The 23,240-nt window shown below is 52.0% G+C and overlaps 1 protein-coding gene across 1 annotated transcript in view; it reads left to right on the top strand.

The window, feature by feature from the left end:
• LOC105532520 overlaps positions 1-23,240 on the top strand; it is a 24,058-nt gene continuing 818 nt past the window's right edge. The window contains exons 1-5 of the mRNA XM_011970703.1: positions 1-45; positions 3,453-3,545; positions 4,357-4,443; positions 14,801-15,038; positions 19,958-20,095. Of these exons, the coding sequence (XP_011826093.1) occupies positions 1-45; positions 3,453-3,545; positions 4,357-4,443; positions 14,801-15,038; positions 19,958-20,095 (601 nt within the window). The remainder of the gene's footprint in view (positions 46-3,452; positions 3,546-4,356; positions 4,444-14,800; positions 15,039-19,957; positions 20,096-23,240) is intronic.

Genomic DNA, 23,240 nt, shown 5'->3' with positions numbered 1-23,240 from the left:
ATGAAGGCAAGGCAGATAGCAAGGCACAGCAAGGCAAGGTACAAGGTAAGGCAAGCCAAAGGAAGGCATGAGGCAAGGCAAGGTAAGACACAGCACAAGACAAGGAACAAAGCAAGGCAAGGCAAGACAAGGAAAGGCAAGGCACAAGGAAATGCAAGGCACAAGGAAAGGCAAGGCACAAGGAAAGGCAAGGCACAAGGTAAAGCAAGGCATAAGACAAGGCAAGGCAAAAGCAAGGAAAGGCACAAGGCAAAGTAATGAAAGACAAGGCATGGAAAGGCAAGTCAAGTTACAAGCCAAGGCAAGGCAAGGCACAAGCCAAGGCAAGGCAGGGCACAAGCCAAGGTAAATCAAGGCACAAGCCAAGGTAAATCAAGGCACAAGACAAGGCAAATCAAGACACAAGACAAGGCGCAAGGCAAGGCAAGGCACAAGGCAAGGCAAGGCACAAGCAAAGGGAAGGCAAATAACAAGGCAAGGCAAATCAACACACCAGCCAAGGCAAAGCAAGGCACAAGGCAAGGCAATGCAAAGCACAAGGGAAGGCAAAGCAATGCAAAGTAGGCCAAGGCACAAGGCATGGCAAGGAAAACCAAGGCAAGGCACAAGGCAAGGCACAAAGCAAGGCAAGGCACAAGGCATGGCAAGACAAACCAAGGCAAGGCACAAGGCAAGGCAAACCAAGGCAAGGCACAAGGCAAGGCACAAAGCAAGACAAGGCATAAGACAAGGCAAGGCAAGGCAAGGCACAAGCAAGGCAAGGAAAGGCACAAGGCAAGGCAAGGCACAAGGCAAGGCAAAGGCAAGCCACAAGGCAAGGCAAGGCAATGCAAAGGGCAAGCCAAGGCAAGTCAAGTCAAGGCACAAGGCAATGCACAAGGCAAGGTAAGGCACAAGGAAAGGCAAGAGAAGACAAGACAAGGCATCGCAAGGCAAGGCACAAGGCAAGTTACGAGGCAAGCCAAATAAGAGCAAGGCACAAGCCAAGGCAAGGCAAGGAACAAGGCAAGGCAAATCAAGGCACAAGGCAAGTCAAGGAAAAGTGCAAGGCAAGGCAATGCAAGGCACAAGGCAAGGCAAGGCAATGCAAGGCACAAGGCAAGGCAATGCAAGGCACGAGGCAAGGCAAGATAAGGCAGGTACAAGTCAAGGCAAGGCACAAGTCAAGGCAAGGCACAAGGCACGGCAAAGCCAGGCAAGGCAAGGCATAAGGCAAGGCAAGGCAAGGCAAGCAAAAGGCAAGGGAAGGGAAGGGAAGGCACAAGGGAAGGGAAGGGAAGGGAAGGCACAAGGCAAGGCAAGTGAAGGCAAATGGCAAGGCAAGGTGCGAGTCAAGTCAAGGCAAGGCGCAAGTCAAGTCAAGGCAAGGCATAAGGGAAAGGCAAGGCATAAGGGAAAGGCAAGGCAAAGCAAAACGCAAGGCAAGGCACAAGGCAAGGCAAGGCAGGCAGAATGCAGGCACAGCAAGACAAGGCCCAAGTCAAGACAAGCCAAAGCAAGGCACGAGGCAAGAGAAGGTGAAGCGCGGAACAAGGCAAGACAAGGCACAAGGAAAGGCAATGCAAGGTACAAGGCAAGGCAAGGCACAAAGCAAGGCAAGGCACAAAGCAAGGCAAGGCACAAAGCAAGGCAAGGCACAAAGCAAGGCAAGGCAAAGCACAAGGCAAGGAAAAGGGAAGTAAGGCAAAAGTCAAGGCAAGGTAAAACACAAAGTAACAAAAGGCAAAGCCCAAAGAAAGACAAAAGGCAAGGCAAGACAAGAAAAGACAAGGCATGGCAAGGCAAGCCACAAGGCAAGGCAAGTTACAAGGCAAGGCAAGGCAAGGCACAAGCTAAGGCAAGAAAAAAGCCAAGGCAAGGCACAAGCCAAGGCAAGGCAAGTAACAAGGAAAGGCAAACCAAGGCAAAAGCAGGGCACAAGGCAACGCAAGGCAAGGCACAAGCCAAGGGAAGGCAAGTAACAAGACAAGGCAAATCAATGCACAAGTCAAAGCAAGGCAAGGCAAGGCAAGGCACAAGGAAAGACAATGCAAGGCACAAGGAAAGGTAAAGAGGTGCAAGGCAAAGCAAGGTAAGGCAGATGGCATGGCAAGACAAAGCAAGGCAAGGTACGGCAAGGCACAAGGCAAAACAAGGCAAGGAAAGGCAAGAAAAGGCAAGGCAAGACACAAAGCAAGGCAAGCAAGGCGCACAAGGCAAGGCACAAACCAAGGTAAGGCAAGGCACAAAGCAAGGCAAGGTATAAATCAGGGCAGAAGGCAAGGCAAGGCAAGGCAATGCAAAGCACAAGACAAGGCAAGGCAAGCCAAGGCACAAGGCAACACAAGGCAAGGCACGGCAAGGCACAAGGCAAGCCAAGGCAAGAAAAGGCAAGGCACAAAGCAAGGCAAGCAAGGTACATGACAAGGCAAGGCACAAACCAAGGTAAGGCAAGGCACAAGGCAAGGCAAGGCAAGGCAAGGTATAAGTCAGGGCAGAAGGCATGGCAAGGCAATACAAAGCAAGGCAAGACAAGGCAAGGCAAACCAAGGCACAAGGCAACACAAGGCAAGGCAAACCAAGGCGCAAGGCAAGCCACGACACAAGGCAATGCAAGGTAAGGCACAAATCAAGGCAAGGCACAAGGCAAGTCAAGTCACGTCAAGCCAAGGCACAAGACAAGGCAAGACAAGACAAGGCACAAGGCAAAGCAAGGCATAGCGCAAAGCAAGGCAAGGCACAAGGCAAAGAAAGGCAGAAAGCAAGGCAAGGCAAGGCACAAGGCAAACCAAGGCAGAAAACAAGGCAAGGCATAAGGCAAGGCAAGGAACAAGGCAAGGTAAGGCAGAAGGCAAGGTGTAAGGCAATGCAAAGCCAAGGCAAGGCAAACCAAGGCACAAGGCAGAAGGCAAGGGAAGGCAAGGTACCAGTCAAGGCAAGGCACAAGACAACGCAAGGCAAATCCAGGCAAAGGGCAAGGTGAGGAAAAGCACAAAGCAAGGCAATGCAAGGCAGGGCACAAGTCAAGCCAAGGCAAGGCAAGGCAAAAGGCTAGACAAAGTCAGGCAAGACAAGGCTAGGCAAAAGAAAAGGAAAGGCAAGCAAAAGACAAGTGAAGAGAAGACAAGGCACAAGGCAAGTTAAGGCACCAGGCAACACGAGGCAAGGTAAGGCACAAAGCAAGGCAAGTGAAGGCAAAAGGCAAGGTAAGGCACAAGTCAAGGCAAAGCAAGGCACAAAGGAAGGGCAAGACAAAGCAAAAAGCAAGCCAAGGCAAGGCAAGGCAGAAAGCAAGGCACAGAGAAGCAAGGCCCAAGTCAAGGCAAGACAAAGCAAGGCATGAGGCACGGGAAGGTAAGGCACCAAACAAAGCAAGGAATAAGGCAAGGCACAAGGCAAAGCAAGGCAAAAAGCAAGGCAAGGCACAAAGTAAGGCAAGGCAATGCAAAGGGCAAGGCAAGGCACAAACCAAGGCCCAAGGCAAGGCCCAAGGCAAGGCACAAGGCAAGGCAAGCGAAAGCACAAGGCAAGGCAATGCACAAGGAAGACAAGGCAAGGCAGAAGGAAAGGCAAGGCACAAAGCAAGGAAAGGCACAAGGCAAAGCAAGGCAGGAAGCAAGGCAAAGCAAGGCAGGAAGCAAGGCAAAGCAAGGCAGGAAGCAAGGCAAGGCAAGGCACAAGGCAAGTCAAGGCAAGGCAGAAAGCAAGGCACAGCCAGGCAAGGACCAAGTCAAGGCAAGCCAAAGCAAGGCATGAGGCAAGGCCAGGTAAGGCACAGAACAAGGCAAGGAACAATGTAATGCAAGGAACAAGGCAAGGCAAGGCAAAAGACAAGGCAAGGCAAAAGGCAAGGCAAGATATCAGGCAAGGCAAGGCACAAAGCAAGGCAAGTGAAGGCAAAAGGCAAATCAAGGCAAGGCACAAGGAAATGGCAAGACAAAACAAAAATTAAGGCAAGGCAAGGTAAGTCAAGACAAGGCAGAAAGCAAGGCATACCAAGGCAAGGTCCAAGCCAAAGCAAGGTACAAGGCATGGCATGGTAAGGCACAGAACAAGGTAAGGCACAGAACAAGGCAAGGCACAAGGGAAGGCAAGGGAAGGCACAAGCAAAGCAAGGCACAAGCAAGGCAAGGCAAAGTACAGGCAAGGCAAGACAGGGCAAGGCAAGGCACAAAGCAAGACAAGGCGAAAGGCAAGGCAAGGCAAGGCAAGGGGCAAGGCAAGGCAAGTTACAAGGCAAGGCAAGGCAAGATACAAGGCAAGGCAAATCAAGGCACAAGGCAGGCAAGGGAGGGCACAAGGCAAGGCAATGCAAGGTACAAGGCAAGGCAAGACAAGACAAGGTAAGGAACAAGGCAAGTGAAACCAAGGCACAAGCAAGGCACACACCAAGGCAAGGCACAAGGCAAGGAAAGGCAAGTAAGAAGAAAAGGCAAATCAATAAACAAGTCAAGTCATGGAAAGGTAAGGCACAATGCAAGGCACAAAGCAAGGCAAAGCTATGCAAGGGAAGCCGAAAGACAAGGCAAGGCACAAGGCAAGGCAAAGGACAAAGCAAGGCAAGGCAAGGCACAAGCCAAGGCAAGGCAAGACACAAGGCAAGGCAAAGGACAAAGCAAGGCAAGGCAAGGCAAGGCAAGGCACAAGCCAAGGCAAGGCAAGGCACAAGTCAAGGCAAGGCAAGGCACAAGGCAAGGCAGAAGGCGAAGCAAGGCAATGCGAAGCACAGGGCAAAGCAAGCCAAGGCAAAGCAAGGCACAAAGCAAGGCAAGGGAAGGGAAGACAAGGCACAGAAAGGCAAGGTACAAGGCAAGGCAAATTGCAAGGCAAGGCACAAGGAAGGTAAGGCAAGGCACAAGAAAAAGCAAGGCAGAAAGCAAGGCAAGGCACAAGGCCAAACAAGGCAACACACAAGGCAAGGCACAAGGCAAAGCAAAGCAGAAAGCAAGGCAAGGCAAGGCACAAGGCAAACCAAGGCAGAAAACAAGGCAAGGCAAGGCACAAGGCAATGCAAGGCAATGCAAAGCACAAGGCAAGGCAAGCCAAGACACAAGGCAAGACAAGCCAAGGCACAAGGCAAGGCAAATGAAGGCACAGGGGAAGGTGAGAAAAAACAGAGGGCAAGGCACAAGGCAAGGCAAGGCAAGGCAAGATAAGGCAAGGCACAAGTCAGGGCAAAGCAAGGCAAAAGGCAAGGCAAAGCCAGGCAAGGCAAGCAAAAGACAAGTGAAGGAAGGCAAGGCACAAGGCAAGTCAAGGCACCAGGCAATGCAAGGCAAGGCAAGGCAAGGCAAGGCACAAAGCAAGGCAAGTGAAGCAAAAGGCAAGGCAAGGCATAAGTCTAGTCAAGTCAAGGCACAAGGGAATGGCAAGGCAAAGCAAAAAGCAAGGCAAGGCAAGGCACAAGTCAAGGCAAGTCAAGGCAAGGCAGAAAGCAAGGCCCAGCAAGGCAAGGCACAAGGCAAGGCAGAAGGAAAGGCAAGGCACAAGGCAAGGCAAGGCAAGGCATAAGGTAAGGCAATGTAAGGCACAAGGCAAGGCAATGCAAGGCAAGGCAAGGCAATGCAAGGCAAGACACAAGTCAAGTCAAGTAAAGCTAAAGCAAAAGGCTAGGCAAAGTCAGGCAATGCAAGGATAGGCAAAAGGAAAGGCAAGGCAAGCAAAACACAAGTGAAGGGAAGGCAAGGCACAAGGCAAGTTAAGGCACCAGGCAATGCAAGGCAAGGCAGAACGCAAGGGAAGGTGAGGAACAAGGCAATGCTAGGCAAAGCAAGGCAATGCAAAGCAAAAGGTAAGGCAATGCAAGGCAAGACACAAGTCAAGGCAAGGCACAAACCAAGTCAAGGCAAGGCAAGAAAAGGCACAAGGCAAGGCAAGGCAAGACAAGGCACAACGCAAGGCAAGGCAAAGGACAAAACAAGGGAAGGCAAGACAAGGCATGCCAATGCAAGGTAACGCAAGGTATGGCAATGCAAGGCAAGGCAAGGCAAGTCACAAGGCAAGGCAAATCATGGCACAAGTCAAGGCACGGGAAGGCACAAGGCAAGAAGGCAAGCAAAGGGAAGGCAAGCAAAAGGCAAGATAAGGCAAACGGCAAGATAAGGCACCAGCAAGGCAATCAAGGCACAAAGCAAGGCAAGGGAAGGCAAAATACAAGGCAAGGCAAGGTGCAAGGCAAGTCAAGACAAGGCACAAGGGAATGGCAAGGCAAAGCAAAATAAGGCAAGGCAAGGCAGAAAGCAAGGCACAGTCAGGCAAGGCCTAAGTAAAGGCAAGCCAAAGCAAGGCATGAGGCAAGGCAAGGTAAGGCACAGAACAAAGCAAGGAAAAATGCAATGCAAGGCACAAGGCAGGGCAAGGTACAAGGCAGGGCAATGCAAAGCACAAGGCAAGGCACAAGGCACAAGGCACGAGGCAAGGCAAGGCACAAGGCAAAACAAGGCCAGGCAAGGCAAGGACAGACAAGACATGGCAAGGCAAGGCACAAGGCAAGGCAAGGAACAAGGAAAGGCAAGGAACAAGGAAAGGCAAATCAAGGCACAAAAAAAGGCAAGGGAAGGCACGAGTCAAGGGAAGGCAGGCATAAGTCAAAACAAGGCACAAGGCAAGGCAAAGCACAAGGCATGACAAGGCAAAGTAAGGCAAGGCACAAGGCAAGACAAGCCACAAGGCAAGCAAAGGCACAAACTAAGGCAAGGTAAGGCAAAGCATAAGGCAAGGCAAGGCAAGGCAAAGCACAAAGGAATACAAGGCAGGGCACAAGGCAAGACATAAGGCAAGGCATAGGGCGAGGCAAGGCAATGCAAAGTGCAAGGCAAGGCAAGCCAAAACACAAGGCAAGCCACAAGGCAAGGAAAGGCACAAAGAAAGACTAGGGAAGGCAAGACAAGGCATGGCAAGGCAAAACACAAGCCAAGGCAATGCAAGGCACAAAGTAAGGCAAATCGAGGCACAAGGCAAGGCAAGGGAAAGCATAAGGAGAGGCACAAGGCAAGGCAAGGCACAAGCCAAGGCAAGGTAAGGCAAAGCACAAGTCAAGAGAAGGCAAGGCAAGGCACAAGACAAGGCATAAGCAAGGCAAGGCAAGTACAAGGCAAGACAAGGCACAAGGCAAGACAAGGCACAAGCCAAGACAAGGCACAAGCCAAGGCACAAGGCAAGGGAAGGCACAAGGCAAAGCAAGGCACAAGTAAGGCTAGGCAAGGCACAAGGCAAGGCAAAGCCAGGAAAAACAAGGCCAAGACAAGGCAAGGCACAAGGCAAAGAAAACCGAGGCATAAGCAAGGCACAAGCCAAGGAAAGGCAAGTAACAAGGTAATGAAAATTAACGCACAAGTCAAGGGAAGGCAAGGCACAAGGCAAAGCAAGGCACAAGTAAGGCTAGGCAAGGCACAAGGCAAGGCAAGGCCAGGAAAAACAAGGCCAAGACAAGGCAAGGCACAAGGCAAAGAAAACTGAGGCACAATCAAGGCACAAGCCAAGGAAAGGCACAAGCCAAGGAAAGGCAAGTAACAAGGTAATGAAAATTAACACACAAGTCAAGGGAAGGCAAAGCACAAGGCAACCAAAGCAAAGTACAAGGCAAGGCAAGGCACAAGGCAAGGCAAAGCACAAGGCATGACAAGGCAAAGTAAGGCAAGGCACAAGACAAGGCAAAAGGCAAGCAAAGGCACAAACTAAGGAAAGGCAAGGCACAAGGCAAGGCAAAGCACAAAGCAAGACAAGGCAGGGCACAGGGCAAGACACAAAGCAAGGCATAGGGCAAGGCAAGGCAACACAAAGCCCAAGGCAAGGCAAGTCAAAACACAAGGCAAGCTGCAAGGCAAGGTGAGGCATAAGGAAAGACTAGGGAAGGCAAGACAAGCCCTGGCAAGGCAAAGCACAAGGCAAGGCAAGGCGCAAGGCAAGGCACAAAGCAACACAAGGCAAGGCACAAGGCAAGGCAAAGCACAAAGCAAGGCAAGGCCAGGCACAAGGCAAGGCACAAGGCAAGGTACAGGGCAAGGCAAGGCACAGGGCAAGGCAAGGCAAGGCAATGCAAAGCGCAAGGCACAAGGAAAGCCACAAAGCTAGGCAAGGCAAGGCACAAGGCAAGACTAGAAAAGGCAAGACAAAGCACGGCAAGCCAAGGCAGAAGCAAGGCAATGCACAAGCAAAGGCAACACAAGGCATAAGGCAAGGCAAGGCGCAAGACACAAGGCAAGGCGCAAGGCACAAGGCAAGGTGCAAGGCACAAGGCAAGGGAAGGCAAGTCAAGCCACAAGGCAAGACAAAGTCAGGCAAGGCAAGGCACAAGGCAAGTCAAGCCACAAGGCAAGGCAAAGTCAGGCAAGGCAAGGCACAAGGCAAGGCAAGCCACAAGGCAAGGCAAAGCAAGCCACAAGGCAAGGCAAGGCACAAGGCAAGGCAAGGCACAAGGCAAGCGAAGGGAAGGCAAGGCACAAGGCAAGTCAAGCAAAAGGCAAGGCAAGGCACAAAGCAAGGCAAGTGAAGGCAAAAGGCAAGTCAAAGGGAAAGGGACAAGGCAAGTCAGGGCAAGCAACAAGGAAATAGCAAGGCAAAGCAAAAATCAAGGCAAGGCACAAGGCAAGGCAAGTCAAAGCAAGGCAAGTCAAGGCAAGGCAGAAAGTAAGGCACAGCAATGCAAAGCCCAAGTTAAGGCAAGCCAAAGCAAGGCACGAGGCAAGGCAAGGAAAGGTAAGGCACAGAACAAGGCAAGGCAGGGCACAAGGCAAGGCAAGGCCCAAGGCAAGGCAAAGCCCAAGGCAAGGCAAGGCACAATGCAAGGCAAGGCAAGGCAAAAGGCAAAGCAAGACAAGGCATGGAAAGGCAAGGCATGGAAAGGCAAGGCACCAGGCAAGGCAAGTTACAAGGCAAGGCAAGGCACAAGGCAAAGCAAGACAAGGCATGGCAAGGCAAGGCATAAGGGAAGGCAAGTTACAAGGTAAGGCAAGGCAAGTTACAAAGCAAGGCCCAAGGCAAGGCAAGGCACAAGGCAAGGCAAAAGGCAAAGCAAGACAAGGCATGGAAAGGCAAGGCATGGAAAGGCAAGGCACAAGGCAAGGCAAGTTACAAGGTAAGGAAAGGCAAGTTACAAGGTAAGGCAAGGCACAAGGCAAGCCAAAGCAAGGCAAAAGGCAAAAGCAAGACAAGGCATGGAAAGGCAAGGCAAGGCGCAAGGCAAGGCAAGTTACAATGTAAGGCAAGGCAAGTCACAACGTAAGGCAAGGCAAGTCACAACGTAAGGCAAGGCAAGTTACAAGGCAAGGCACGAGGTGAGGCAAGGCAAGAGGCAAGGCACAATGCAAGGCAAGGCAAGGCAACACAAAAGGCAAAGCAAGATGAGGCATGGCAAGGCAAGGCACAAGGTAACGCAAGGCAAGTTACAAGGCAAGACAAGGCACACAAGGCAAGGCACATAGGGCAAGGCAAGGCAAGGTACAAGGCAAGGCAAAAGGCAAAGCAAGATGAGGCATGGCAAGGCAAGGCACAAGACAAGGCAAGTTACAAGTTAAGGCAAGGCAAGTTACAAGGCAAGGCAAGTTACAAGGCAAGGCACAAGGCAAGGCAAGTTATAAGGCAAGGCAAGTTACAAGGCAAGACCCAAGGCAAGGCAAGGCAAGGCCCAAGGCAGGGCAAGGCAAGGCAAGGCACAAGACAAGGCATGACAAGGCAAGGCAAGGCAAGGTACAAGGTAAGTCAAGGCACAAGGTAAGTCAAGTTACAAGGTAAGGAAAGACGAGTTACCAGGCAAGTCAAGGCAAGGCAAGGGAAGGCACAAGGCAAGGCAATGCAAGGTACAAGGCAAGACAAGGTAAGGCACAAGGTAAGGGACACCAAGGCACAAGCAAGGCACAAGGCAAGGCAAGACAAGCCACAAGCCAAGGGAACGCAAGTAAGAAGGCAAGGTAAATCAACGCACAAGTCAAGTCAAGGCAAGGCTCAAGGCAAGGCAAAGGAAGGCAAGGCAAGGCAGAAGGCATGGCAGAAGGCAAAGCAAGGCAAGGCACAAGGCAAGGTGGAAGGCAAGGCGCAAGGCAAGGCAAGGCAAGGCACAAAGCAAGGCAAGGCAAGGTGGAAGGCAAGGCAAGGCACAAAGTAAGTCAAGGCAATGCACAAAGCAAGGCAAGGCAAGGCACAACACAAAGCAAGGCAATGCAAAGTGCAGGGCAAGCCAAGGCACAAGGCAAGGCACCAGGCAAGGCACCAGGCAAGGCACCAGGCAAGGCAAGGGAAGGCTAGGCAAGGGAAGGGAAGGCAAGGGAAGGCAAGGGAAGGCAAGGCAAGGCAAGGCTCAAGGCAAGGCAAGTTACAAGGCAAGGCAAGTCAAGGCGCAAGGGAAGGCAAGGCAAGGCACAAGGCAAGACAAAGCCAGGCAAGGCAAGGCAAGTCAAGGCAAGCAAAAGGCAAGCCAAGGGAACACAAGACACAAGGCAAATCAAGGCACCAGGCAAGGCAGGGCAACACAAGGCACAAGGCAAGGCAAGGCAACACAAGGCACAGGGCGAGGCAAGTGAAGGCAAAAAGCAAGCCAAGGGAACACAAGACACAAGGCAAATCAAGGCACCAGGCAGGGCAATACAAGGCACAAGGCAAGGCAAGTGAAGGCAAAAGGCAAGGCAAGTGAAGGCAAAAGGCAATGCATGGTGCAAGGGAATGGCAAGGCAAAGCAAAGAGCAAGGCAAAGCAAAGAGCAAGGCAAGGCAAGGCACAAGGCACGGCAAGTCAAAACAAAGCAAAGAGCAAGACATAGCAAGGCAAGGCCCAAGTCAAGGCAAGCCGAAGCGAGCCATGAGGCAAGGCAAGGTAAGGCACAGAACAAGGCAGACAAGGCACAGGGCAAGGCAAAGCACGAAACAAAGCAGGGCACAAGGCAAGAAAACACAAGGAAAGACAAGGCATGACAAAGCAAAGGCAAGGCAAGGCACAAGGTAAGACAAATAAAGGCAAAGGATGACAAGGAATGGCAAGGCAAGGTACGAGGCAAGGCAAGGAAATGCACAAGGCAAGGGAATGCAAGGCACAAGGCAAGGCAAGCCAAGGCAAGGCAAAGTCAACTTAAGGCAAGGCAAGGCACAATATAAGGCAAGGCAAAAGGCAAAGCAAGACAAGATATGGCAAGGCAAGGCACAGGGCAAGGCAAGTTACAAGGCATGACACAAGACAAGGCAAATCAAGGTACAAGGCAAGGGAAGGGACAAGGCAAGGCAATGCAAGGTACAAGGCAAAGCAAGACAAGGTAAGGCACAAGGTAAGGGACACCAAGGCACAAGCAAGGCACAAGGCAAGACAAGGCACAAGCCAAGGGAAGGCAAGTAACAAAGCAAGGCAAACCAACGCACAAGTCAAGGCAAGGCAAGGCATAAGCAAGGCAAGGCAAAGCACAAAACAAGGCATGGCAAGGCAAAGCAAGGCAAGGCACAAGGCAAGGCAAGTCACAAGGCAAGGCAAAGCAAGGCACAAGGCAAGGCAAAAGGCAAGGCAATGCTAGGCACAAGGCAAAGCAAAGCAAGGCAAAGCAAGGCACAAGGCAAGGCAAGACACAAGGCAAGGCAAGGCAAGGCACAAGCCAAAACAGGGCAAGGCACAAGGCATGGTAAATCAAGGCACAAGGCGAGACAATGCAAAGCACAAGGCAAGGCAAGGCAAGGCACAAGGCAAGGCAAGGCACAAGGCAAGGCACAAGGCAAGGCAAGGCACAAGGCAAGGCAAAGCACAAGGCAAGGCAAAGCCAGGCAAGGCAAAAGGCAAGGCAAGTGAAGGGAAGGCAAGGCAAGTCAAGGCACCAGGCAATGCAAGGTGAGGCAACGCAGGGCAAAGCACGAAGCAAGGCAAGGCAAGGCACGAAGCAAGGCAAGGCAAGGCACAAAGCAAGGCAGGTGAAGGCAAAAGGCAAGGCAAGGCAACATGCAAGGCAAGATAAGGCAAGGCAAGGCAACATGCAAGGCAAGGCAAGATAAGGCAAGGCAAGGCACAAGGGAATGGCAAGGCAAAGCGAAAAAGCAAGGTAAGGCAAGGCACAAGGGAATGGCAAGGCGAAGTATAAAAGCAAGGCAAGGCACAAGGCAAGACAAGGCAAGGCAAAAAGCAAAGCACAGCCATGCAAGGCCCAATTAAAGGCAAACGAAAGCAAGGCACAAGGCAAGGCAAGGCAAGGCACAAGCAAGGCAAGGCAAGGCACAAGGCAAGGCAAGGCACAAGGCAAGGCAAGGCACAAGGCAAGGCAAGGCACAAGGCAAGGCAACACAAGGCACAAGGCAAGGCAACACAAGGCACAAGGCAAGGCAAGGCAAGCCACAGGCAAAGCACGGGCAAGGCACAAGACAATGCAAGGTGAGACAGGCAAGGCAAGAAAAGCATGGCAAGGCAAGGCACAAGGCAAGGCAAGTTACAAGGCAAAGCAAGGCAAGGCAAGGCACAAGACAAGGGAAGGTAAGTAACAACGCAAGACAAATTAACACACAAGTCAAGGCAAAGCAAGGCAAGGCACAAGGCAAGGCAAAGTAAGGCAATGCAAGACACAAGGCAAGGCAAGGCACAAGGCAAAGCAGAAGGGAAGGCAAGGCACAAAGCAAGGGAAGGTAAGGCACAAAGCAAGGCACAAGACAAGGCAAGGCACAAGGCAAAGCAAGGGAAGGCAAGACAAGGCATGGTGAGGCAAGGCACAAGGCAAGGCAAGTTACAAGGCAAGGCAAGGCAAGGCACAAGCCAAGGCAAGGAACAAGGCAAGTCAAATCAAGGTACAAGGCCAGGCAAGGGAAAGCAAAAGGCAAGGCAAGGGAAAGCACAAGGCAAGGCAAGGCAAGGCACAAGGCAAGTGAAGGGAAGCAAGGCACAAAGCAAGTCAAGGCACCAAGCAAGTCAAGGCACCAGGCAAGGCAAGGCACAAAGCAAGACAAGTGAAGGCAAAAGGCAAGGCACAAGGCAAGTCAAGGCAGGGCACAAGGGAATGGCAAGGCAAAGCAAAAAGCAAGGCAAGGGAAAGCAAGGCACAGCAAGGCAAGGCCCTAGTCATGGCAAGCCAAAGCAAGGCAGCAGGCAAGGCAATATAAGGCAAAGAACAACACAAGGCACAAGGCAAGGCAAATCAAGGCACAAGGCAAAGCAAGGCAAGGCACAAGGCAAGGCAATGCAAGGCACAAGGCAAGGCAATGCAAGGCACAAGGCAAGGCAAACCAAGGCACAAGTCAGTCACAAGGGAGGCAAAGCAAGGCAAGGCACAAGGCAAGGCAAGGCACAAGCCAGGGGAAGGCAAGGCAAATCAATGCACAAGTCAATGCAAGGCAAGGCGCAAGGCAATGCAAGGCATAAGGCAAGGCACAAGACAAGGCACAAGCAAGGCAACGCAAGGCAACACAAGGCAACACAAGACACAAGGCAAGGCACAAGTTAAGGCACAAGGCAAGTCAAGGCAAGGCACAAGGAGGGCAAGGCAAAGCAAAAAGCAAGGCAAGGCAAGGCAGAAAGCAAGGCACAGCAAGGAAAGACCCTGGTCATGGCAAGCCAAAGCAAGGCACGAGACAAGGCAAGATAAAGCACAGAACAACGCAAGGCACAACGCAAGGGAGGGCACAAGTCAAGGTAAGGTGCAAGACAAGGCAAGGCACAAGGCAAGGCGCAAGGTAAGGCATAAGCAAGGCAAGGTGCAAGGCAAGGCACAAGGCAAGGGAAGGCACAAGGCAAGGCACAAGGCACAAGGCACAAGGCAAGGCAAACCAAGGCACAAGCAAGTCACAAGGGAGGCAAAGCAAGGCAAGGCATAAGGAAAGGAAAGGCACAAGCCAAGGGAGGGCAAGGCAAATCAATGCACAAGTCAGCGCAAGGCAAGGCAAGGTGCAAGGCAATGCAAGGCACAAGGCAAGGCAAAGCAATGCAAGGCAAGGCACAAGACAAGACAAGGGACAAGCAAGGTAACACAAGGCACAAGGCAAGGCAATGCAAAGCACAAAGCAAGGTGCAAGGCAAGCCAAGGCACAAGGCAAGGCAATGAGGCAATGCAAGGCACAAGGCAAGGCAAGATAAGGCAAGGCACAAGGCAAGGCGCAAGGCAAGGTGTAAGGCAAGACAAGGCAAGGCACAAGGCAAGGCAACACAAGGCAAGGCGCAAGGCAAGGCAAGCAAAAGGCAAGTGAACGGAAGGCAAGGCACAAGGCAAGTCAAGGCACCAGCAAAGGAAAGGCAAGGCACAAAGGAAGGCAGGTGAAGGCAAAAGCCAAGGCACAAGGCAAGGCAAGGCACAAGGGAATGGCAAGGCAAAGCAAAAAGCAAGGCAAGGCAAGGCAAGGCAGAAAGCAAGGCACAGCAAGGCAAGGCAAAGCACAGAACAATGCAAGGCACAAGGCAAGGGAGAGTGCAAGGCAAGGCAAGGCAAGGCAAGGCACAAGACAAGGCATAAGCAAGGCAAGGCAAGTACAAGGCAAGACAAGGCACAAGCCAAGACAAGGCACAAGCCAAGGCACAAGGCAAGGGAAGGCACAAGGCAAGGCAATGCAAGGCACAAGGCAAGGCAATGCAAGGCACAAGGCAAGGCAATGTAAGGCACAAAGCAAGGCAAACCAAGGCACAAGCAAGTCACAAGGGAGGCAAAGCAAGGCAAGGCACAAGGGAAGGCAAGGCAAATCAATGCACAAGTCAATGCAAGGCAAGGCAAGGTGCAAGGCAATGCAAGGCACAAGGCAAGGCAAAGCAATGCAAGGCAAGGCACAAGACAAGACAAGGCACATGCAAGGCAATGCAAGGCAACACAAGGCACAAGGCAAGGCAATGCAAAGCACAAAGCAAGGTGCAAGGCAATGCAAGGCGCAAGGCAAAGCAAGGCCAGGCAAGGCACAAGGCAAGGCAAACAAAAGGCAAGCGAAGGGAAGGCAAGGCACAAAGTAAGGCAAGTGAAGGCAAAAGGCAAGGCAAAGCACAAGGAAATGGCAAGGCAAGTCACAAAGCAAGGCAAGGGAAGGCACACGGCAATACACAAGGCAAGGCAGTGCAAGGCACAAGGCAAGGGAAGACAAGGCAAGGCACAAGGCAAGGCAAACCAAGTTACAAGCAAGGCACAAAGCAAGGTAAGGCACAAGGCAAGGCTAGGAGCAAGCCAAAGGAAGGCAAGTATCAAGACAAAGCAAATCATTGCACAAGTCAAGGCAAGGCAAGGCACAATGCAAGGCAATGCAAGGCACAAGGCAAGGCAAAGCAATGCAAGGCAAGGCAAGGACAGGCAAGGCAAGGCAAAGCAATGCAAGGCAAGGCACAAGTCAAGGCAAGGCAAGCTAAAGGCAAGTGAAGGTAAGGCAAGGCATAAGGCAAGTCAAGGCACCAGGCAAAGCAAGGCAAGGCACCAAGCAAGGCAAGTGAAGGCAAAAGGCAAGGCAAGGCAAGCCAAGCCAAGCCAAGGCACAGGGAATGGCAAGGCAAAGCAAAGAGTAAGGCAAGTCAAGGCAAGGCAGAAGGCACAGCAAGGCAAGGCCCTAGTCAAGGCAATCCAAAGCAAGGCACGAGGCAAGACAAGGTAAGGCACAGAACAATGCAAGGCATGAGGCAAGGCAAGGCACAAGGCAAGGCAAATCAAGGCACAAGGCATGGCAAGGCATGGCAACGCAAGGCACAAGGCAAGGCAAGTTACAAGTCAAAGCAAGGCAAGGCAAATCAAGGCATAAAGCAGGCGCAAGGCAAGGCAAGGCAAGCAAAAGGCAAGTGAAGGGAAGGCAAGGCACAAGGCAAGTCAAGGCATCAGGCAAGACAAGTCACAAAGCAAGGCAAGCGAAGGCAAAAGGCAAGGCAAGGCCAGGTGCAAGGCAAGTCAAGACAACGCACAAGAGAATGGCGAGGCAAAGCAAAAAGTAAGGCAAGGCAAGTCAAAGCAAGGGAGAAAGCAAGGCACAACAAGGCAAAGCCCTAGTCAAGGCAAACCAAACAAGGCATAAGTCAAGGCAAGGTAAGGCACAGAAAAATGCACGACACAAGGCAAGGCATGGCAAGGCAAGGTACAAGGCAAGGCAAGTTACAAGGCAAGGCAATTTACAAGGCAAGGGAAAGCACAAGCCAAGGCAAGGCAAGGCGCAAGGCAAGGCACAAGACAAGGCAAATCAAGGCACAAGACAAGGCAAATCAAGGCACAAAGCAAGGCAAATCAAGGCACAAGCCAAGCGAAGGCAAGTAACGAGGCAATGCAAATCAATGTCAAGTCAAGGCAAGTAACAAGGCAAGGCACAAGTCAAGTCAAGGTACAAGGCAAGTCAATGCAATGCAAAGCAAGGCACAAGACAAGGCAAGGCACAAAGCAAGGCACAAGGCACAAGACAAGGCAAGGCACAAAGGTAGGGTACAAAGGCAAGGAGAGACAAGGCATAATGAGGCAAGGCACAAGGCAAGGCAAATCAAGGCACAAAACTAGGCAAGAGAAGGCACAAGGCAAGGCAATGCAAGGCACAACAGAAGGCAAGGCAAGGCAAGGCAAGGCAAGGCACAAGGCAAGGCAAAGTTCAAAGCAAGACAAGGCAAGGCAAGGCAAGGCAAACCACACAGCAATACAAGGCAAGGCACAACACGAGGCACAAGGCAAGGCACAAGTCAATGCAAAGCACAAGGCAAGCCAAGGTACAAGGCAGGCCACAAGGCAAGGCAAGGCATGGCACAAGGCAAGACTAACAAAGGCAAGAAAAGGCATGGCAAGGCAAGGCACAAACCAAGGCAACGCAAGGCGCAAGGCAACGCAAGGCGCAAGGCAAGACAAGACAAGGCAAAGCATATCTCAAGGCAAATCAAGTCCAGCCACAAGGCAAGGCAAAGCAATGCACAGCAAGGCCATGGCAAGGCAAGGCACAAGGCAAGGCAAGGCAAGGCACCAGGCAAGGCAAGGGCACAAAGCAAGGCAAGTGAAGGCAAAAGGCAAGTTAAGGCAAGGCACAAGGCAAGTCAGGGCAAGGCACAAGGAAATGGTGAGGCAAAGCAATTATTAAGGCAAGGCAAAGCACAAGGCAAGGTAAGTCAAGACAAGGCAGAAAGCAAGGCATACCAAGGCAAGGCCGAAATCAAGGCAAACCAAAGCAAGGCACAAGGCACGGCAAGATAAGGCACAGAACAAGGCAAGGAACAAGGCAAGGCAAGGCAAGGCACAAGAAAGGCAAGGCAAGGCATAAGGCAAGACAATCCACAAGCAAGGCAAGGCACAAGGCAAAGCAAGGCAATGCAAAGCACAGGGCAAAGCAAGGCAAGGCTAAGTCAAGGCACAAGGCAAGGCAAAGCAAGGCACAAGGCAAGCCAAGGGAAGGCAAAACAAGGCACAGCAAGGCAAGGCACAAGGCAAGTTGCAAGGCAAGGCACAAGGAAGGCAAGGCAAGGCACAAGGAAGGCAAGGCAAGGCACAAGAAAAAGCAAGGCAGAAAGCAAGGCAAGGCATGAGGCAAAACAAAGCAAGACACAAGGCAAGGCAAGGCACAAGGCAAAGCAAGACAGAAAGCAAGACAAGGCAAGGCACAAGGCAAACCAAGGCAGAAAACAAGGCAATGCATAAGGCAAGGCAAGGCAAGGCACAAGGCAAGACAAGGCAAGGCAAATCACAAGGCAAGGCAAGGCAAGGCACAAGACAAGGCAAGGCAAGGCACAAGGCAGGCAAGGGAAGGCACAAGGCAAGGCAATGCAAGGTACAAGGCAAGGTATGACAAGGTAAGGAACAAGGCAAAGGAAACCAAGGCACAAGCAAGGCACAAGCCAAGGGAAGGCAAGTAACAAGACAAGGAAATCAATGAACAAGTCAAGTCAAGGCAAGGCACAATGCAAGGCAATGCAAGGCACAAAGCAAGGCAAAGCAATGCAAGGGAAGCCACAAGACAAGGCAAGGCACAAGGCAAGGCAAGGCACAAGCCAAGGCAAGGCACAAGGCAAAGCAAGGCAATGCAAAGCACAGGGCAAAGCAAGGCAAGGCAAGTCAAGGCACAAGGCAAGGCAAGGGAAGGCGAGACAAGGCACAGCAAGGCAAGGCAAGGCAAGGCAGAAAGCAAGGCAAGGTAAGGCACAAGGCAAACCAAGGCAGAAAACGAGGCAAGGCATAAAGCAAGGCAAGGAACAAGGCAAGGCAAGGTAAGGCACAAGGCAATGCAAAGCAATGCAAAGCACACAGCACGGCAAGCCAAGGCACAAGGCAAGCCAAGGCACAAGACAAGGCAAGGTACAAGACAAGGCAAGGCACAAAGTAAGGCAAATGAAGGCACAGGGCAAGGCGAGGAAAAGCAGAAGGCAAGGCACAAGGCAAGGCAATGCAAGGCATATGGCAAGGCAAGACAAGACAAGGCAAGGCAAAAGGCAAGGCAAAGCCAGGCAAGGCAAGGCTAAGGCAAGGCTAGGCACAAGGAAAGGCAAGGCAAGGAAAAGACAAGTGAAGGGAAGGCAAGGCACAGGGCAAGTTAAGGCACCAGGCAAAGCAAGGCAAAGCACAAAGCAAGGCAAGTGAAGGCAAAAGGCAAGGCAAGGCACAAGTCAAGTCAAGGCACAAGGGAATGGCAAGGCAAGGCAAAGCAAAAAGCAAGGCAAGGCAAGGCACAAGGCAAGTCAAGGCAAGGCAGAAAGTGAGGCACAGCAAGGCAAGGCACAAGACAAGGCAGAAGGAAAGTCAAGGCACAAGGCAATGTAAGGCACAAAGCAAAGCAAGGCAGGAAGCAAGGTAAGGCACAAGAAAAGGCAAGGCACAAAGCAAGGCAAAGCAAGGCGAAGCAAGGCAGGAAGCAAGGCAAGGCATAAGGCAAGGTAATGCAAGGTGCAAGGCAAGACAAGGCAAGACGCAAGGCAAGGCAAAAGGCTAAGCAAAGCCAGGCAAGGCAAACCTAGGCAAAAGGAAAGACAAGGAAGCCAAAAGACAAATGAAGGGAAGGCAAGGCACAAGGCAAGTTAAGGCACCAGGCAATGCAAGGCAAGCCAAGGCACAAAGCAAGGCAAGCGAAGGCAAAAGGCAAGGCAAGGCGCAAGTCAAGGCAAAGCAAAAAGCAAGTTAAGGCAAGACACAAAGCAAGGCAAGTCAAGGCAACGCAGAAAGCGAGGCACACCAAGGCAAGGCACAAGGAAAGGCAGAAGGCAAGGCAAGGCAAGGCACAAAGCAAGGTAAGGCACAAGACAAAGCAAGGCAGGAAGCAAGGCAAGGCAAAAGGCAAGGCAATGCAAAGTGCAAGGCAAAGCAAGGCAAGGCAAGGCACAAGGCAAGACACAAGGCAAGGCAAGGCAAGGCAAGACAAGGAAAAGTGCAAGGCAAAGCAAGGCAAGGCAAGGCAAGGCAAGGTGCAAGGCAAGGCAAGGGAAGGCAGGACAAGGCATGGCAAGGCAAGACAAGGCAAGGCACAAGGCAAGGCAAGATACAAGGCAAGGCAAGGCCAGACACAAGGCAAGGAAATGCAAGGCAAAATGCAAGGCAAGGCAGAATGCAGGCAAGGCAGAACGCAAGGCAAGGCAGAACGCAAGGCAAGGCAGAATGCAAGGCAAGGCAGAACGCAAGGCAAGGCACAAAGCAAGGCAAGGCACAAAGCAAGGAAAGGGAAGGCATAGGAAAACGTAAGGCAAGGAACAAGGCAATGCTAGGCAAAGCAAGGCAATGCAAAGCAAAAGGTAAGGCAACACAAGGCAAGACACAAGTCAAGGCAAGGCACAAGTCAAATCAAGGCAAGGCAAGACAAGGCACAATGCAAGACAAGGCGCAAGGCAAGGGACAAACAAGGGAAGGCAAGATAAGGCATGGCAATGCAAGGCAAGACAAGGCATGGCAATGCAAGGCAAGGCAAGGCATGCAATGCAAGGCAAGGCAAATCACAAGGCAAGGCAAATCATGGCACAAGGCAAGGCAAGGGAAAGCACAAGGCAAGAAATAAGGCAAGGCAATGAAAGGCAAAAGGCAAGGCAAAGCCAGGCAAGGCAAAGCCAAGGCCAAGGCAAAGGAAGGCACAAGGCAAGGCAAGGGAAGGCACAAGGCAAGGCAAGTGAAGGCAAGGCAAGGCAAGTGAAGGGAAGGCAAGGCACAAGGCAAGGCAAGGCACCAGCAAGGCAATCAAGGCACAAAGCAAGGCAAGGGAAGGCAAATGGCAAGGCAAGGTGCAAGGCAAGTCAAGACAAGGCACAAGAGAATGGCAAGGCAAAGGAAAAAGTAAGGCAAGGCAAGGCAAGTCAAAGCAAGGCAGAAAGCAAGGCACAACAAGGCAAGGCCCTAGTCAAGGCAAACCAAACAAGGCACAAGGCAAGGCAAGGTAAGGCACGGAACAATGCAAGACACAAGGCAAGGCAAGGTAAGGCAAGGCACAAGGCAAGGCACAAGGCAAGGCAAGGCAAGGCACAAGCAAGTCAAGGCAAGGCACAAGGCAAGGAAAGACAAGGAATGGCAAGGTAAGGCACAAGGCAAGGCAACTTACAAGGCAAGGCAAGGCACAAGGCAAGGCAAATCAAGGCACAAGGCAAGGCAAATCAAGACACAAGGCAACACAATGCAAGGCACCAGGCAAGGCAAATCAAGGCACAAGCCAAGGGAAGGCAAGTAACAAGGCAATGCAAATCAACACACAAGGCAAGGCAAGGCAAGGCACAAGGTAAGGCAAGGCAGGGCACAAAGCAATACAAGGCAGGGCACAAGGCAACACAAGGCAAGGCACAGGGGAAGGCAAGGCACAGGGGAAGGCAAGGCAATGCAAAGCACAAGGCAAGGCAAGCCAAAACACAAGGCAAGCCACAAGGCAAGGCACAAAGAAAGACTAGGAAAGGCAAGACAAGGCATGGCAAGGCAAAGCACAGGGCAAGGTGCAAGCCAAGGCAATGCAATGCACAAGGCAAGGCAAATCAAGGCACAAGGCAAGGCAAGGCAAGGGAAAGCATAAGGAAAGGCACAAGGCAAGGCAAGGCCAGGCCAGGCACAAGGCAAGGCAAAGCCAGGAAAGACAAGGCCAAGGCAAGGCAAGGCACAAGGCAAGGCACCAGGAAAGGCAAGGCCAAGTCAAGGCAAGGCACCAGGCAAGGTAAGGCACAAGCAAGGAAAGGCAAGGCAAGGCACAAGACAAGGCAAGACAAGATACAAGACAAGGCATAAGCAAGGCAAGGCAAGGCACAAGGCAAAACAAGGCCAGGAAAGGAAAGGAGAGACAAGACGTAGCAAGGGAAGGCACAAGGCAAGGCAAGTTACAAGGCAAGGCACAAGCCAAGGCAAGGCAAGGCAAATCAAGGCACAAAACAAGGCAAGGCAAGGCAAAAGGCAAGGCAATGTAAGCCACAGGCAAGATACAAGGCAAGGCACAAGGCAAGAAAGAGCCAGGAAAAACAAGGCCAAGGCAAGGCAAGGCACAAGGCAAAGCAAACCAAGGCATATGGCAAGGCAAGGCACAAGGGAATGCAAGGCACAAACCAAGGGAAGGCAAGTAACAAGGTAATGAAAATCAAAGTGCAAGGCAAGGCAAGGCAAGGCAAGGCAAAGCAAAGCAAAGCAAAGCAATGCAAGGCAAGGCAAGGCAAGGCAGAAGGGAAGGCAAGGCACAAGGCATGACAAGGCAAAGCAAGGCAAGGCATAAGGCAAGCCAAGGCACAAAGCAAGGCAAAAGGCAAGGCAAAGCACAAAGCAAGGCAAGACAGGCACAAAGCAACACAAGGCAAGGCACCAAGCAACACAAGGCAAGGCAAGGCAAGGCACAAGGCAAGGCACAGGGCAAGGCAAGGCAATGCAAAGCACAAGGCACAAGGAAAGCCACAGAGCAAAGCAAGGCACAAGGCAAGACTAAAAAAGGCAAGACAAAGCATGGCAAGGCAAGGCAAGGCACAAGCAAAGGTAACGCAAGGCACAAGGCAAGGCAAGGGAAAGCACAAGGCAAGGCACAGGGCAAGGCAAGACAAGGCAAGGCAAGGCAAGACAAGACAAGACAAGCAAGGCAAGGCAAGGCAAGTCAAGTCACAAGGCAAGGCAAAGCCAGGCAATGCAAGGCCAAGGCAAAGCAAGGCAAGGCACAAGGCAACACAAGCAAAAGGCAAGAGAAGGGAAGGCAAGGCACAAGACAAGTCAAGCCACTAGACAAAGCAAGGCAAGTGAAGGCAAAAGGCAAGGCAAGGGGCAAGGGACAAGGCAAGTCAGGGCAAGCCGCAAGGAAATGGCAAGGCAAAGCAAAAATCAAGGCAAGGCAAGGCAACACAAGGCACAAGCAAGGCAAATCAAGGCAAGGCAAGTCAAAGCAAGGCATGAGGCAAGGCACAAGACAAGGCAAGGTAAGGCATAGAACAAGGCAAGGCACGAGGTAAGGCAAGGCACAAGATAAGGCAAGGCACGAGGTAAGGCAAATCAAGGCACAAGCCAAGGCAAATCAAGGCACAAGGCAACACAGTGCAAGACAAGGCATGGCAAGGCATGGCGCAAGGCAAGTCACAAGGCAAGGCAAGGCATAAGGCAAGTTACAAGGCAAGGCAAGTTACAAGGCAAGGGAAGGCACAAGGCAAGGCAATGCAAGGTATAAGGCAAGGCAAGACAGGGTAAGGCACAAGGTAAAGGACACGAAGGCACAAGCAAGGAACAAGGCAAGGCAAGACAAGTCACAAGCCAAGAGAAGGCAAGTAACAAGGCAAGGCAAATCAATGCACAAGTCAAGGCAAGGCAAGGCACAAGGCAAGGCAAGGCAAGGCACAAGGCATGGCAAGGAAAAGCAAGGAAAGGTAGAAGGCAAGGCAAGGCGGAATGCAAGGCAAGGCACAAAGCAAGGCAAGGCAATGCACAAGGCAAGGCAAGGCACAAGGCAAGGCAAGGCACAAGGCAAGGCAAGGCAATGCAAAGTGCAGGGTAAAGCAAGGCAAGGCAAGCCCAGGCATGAGGCAAAGCAAGGCACAAGGCAAGTAAAGGCACCATGCAAGAAAAGGCACACAGCAAGGCAAGTGAAGGCAAAAGGCAACGCAAGGGGCAAGGGGCAAGGCAAGTCAGGGAAAGCCACAAGGAAAGGGCAAGACAAAGCAAAAATCAAGGCAAGGCAAGGTACAAGGCAGGGCAAGTCAAGGTAAGGCAGAAAGCAAGGTACGCAAGACAAGGCCCAAGTCAAGGCAAGCCAAAGCAAGGCACGAAGCAAGGCAAAGTAAGCACAGAACAAAGCAAGGAACGAGGCAAAGCAAGGCACAAGGCAAGACAAGGCACAGTGTAAGACAAGGCAAAAGGCAAAGCAAGACAAGGCAAAAGGCAAAGCAAGACAAGGCATGGCAAGGCACAAGGCAAGGCAAATCAAGGTACAAGGCAGGCAAGGGAAGGGACAAGGCAAGGCACAAGGCAAGGCAATGCAAGG

This window comes from Mandrillus leucophaeus, unplaced genomic scaffold (genome assembly GCF_000951045.1).
Source record: "Mandrillus leucophaeus isolate KB7577 unplaced genomic scaffold, Mleu.le_1.0 Scaffold964, whole genome shotgun sequence".
NCBI classification, from domain to species: domain Eukaryota; kingdom Metazoa; phylum Chordata; class Mammalia; order Primates; family Cercopithecidae; genus Mandrillus; species Mandrillus leucophaeus.
The sequence above is the reverse complement of the archived record's forward strand: the minus strand, read 5'-3'. Positions and strand labels throughout refer to the sequence as shown.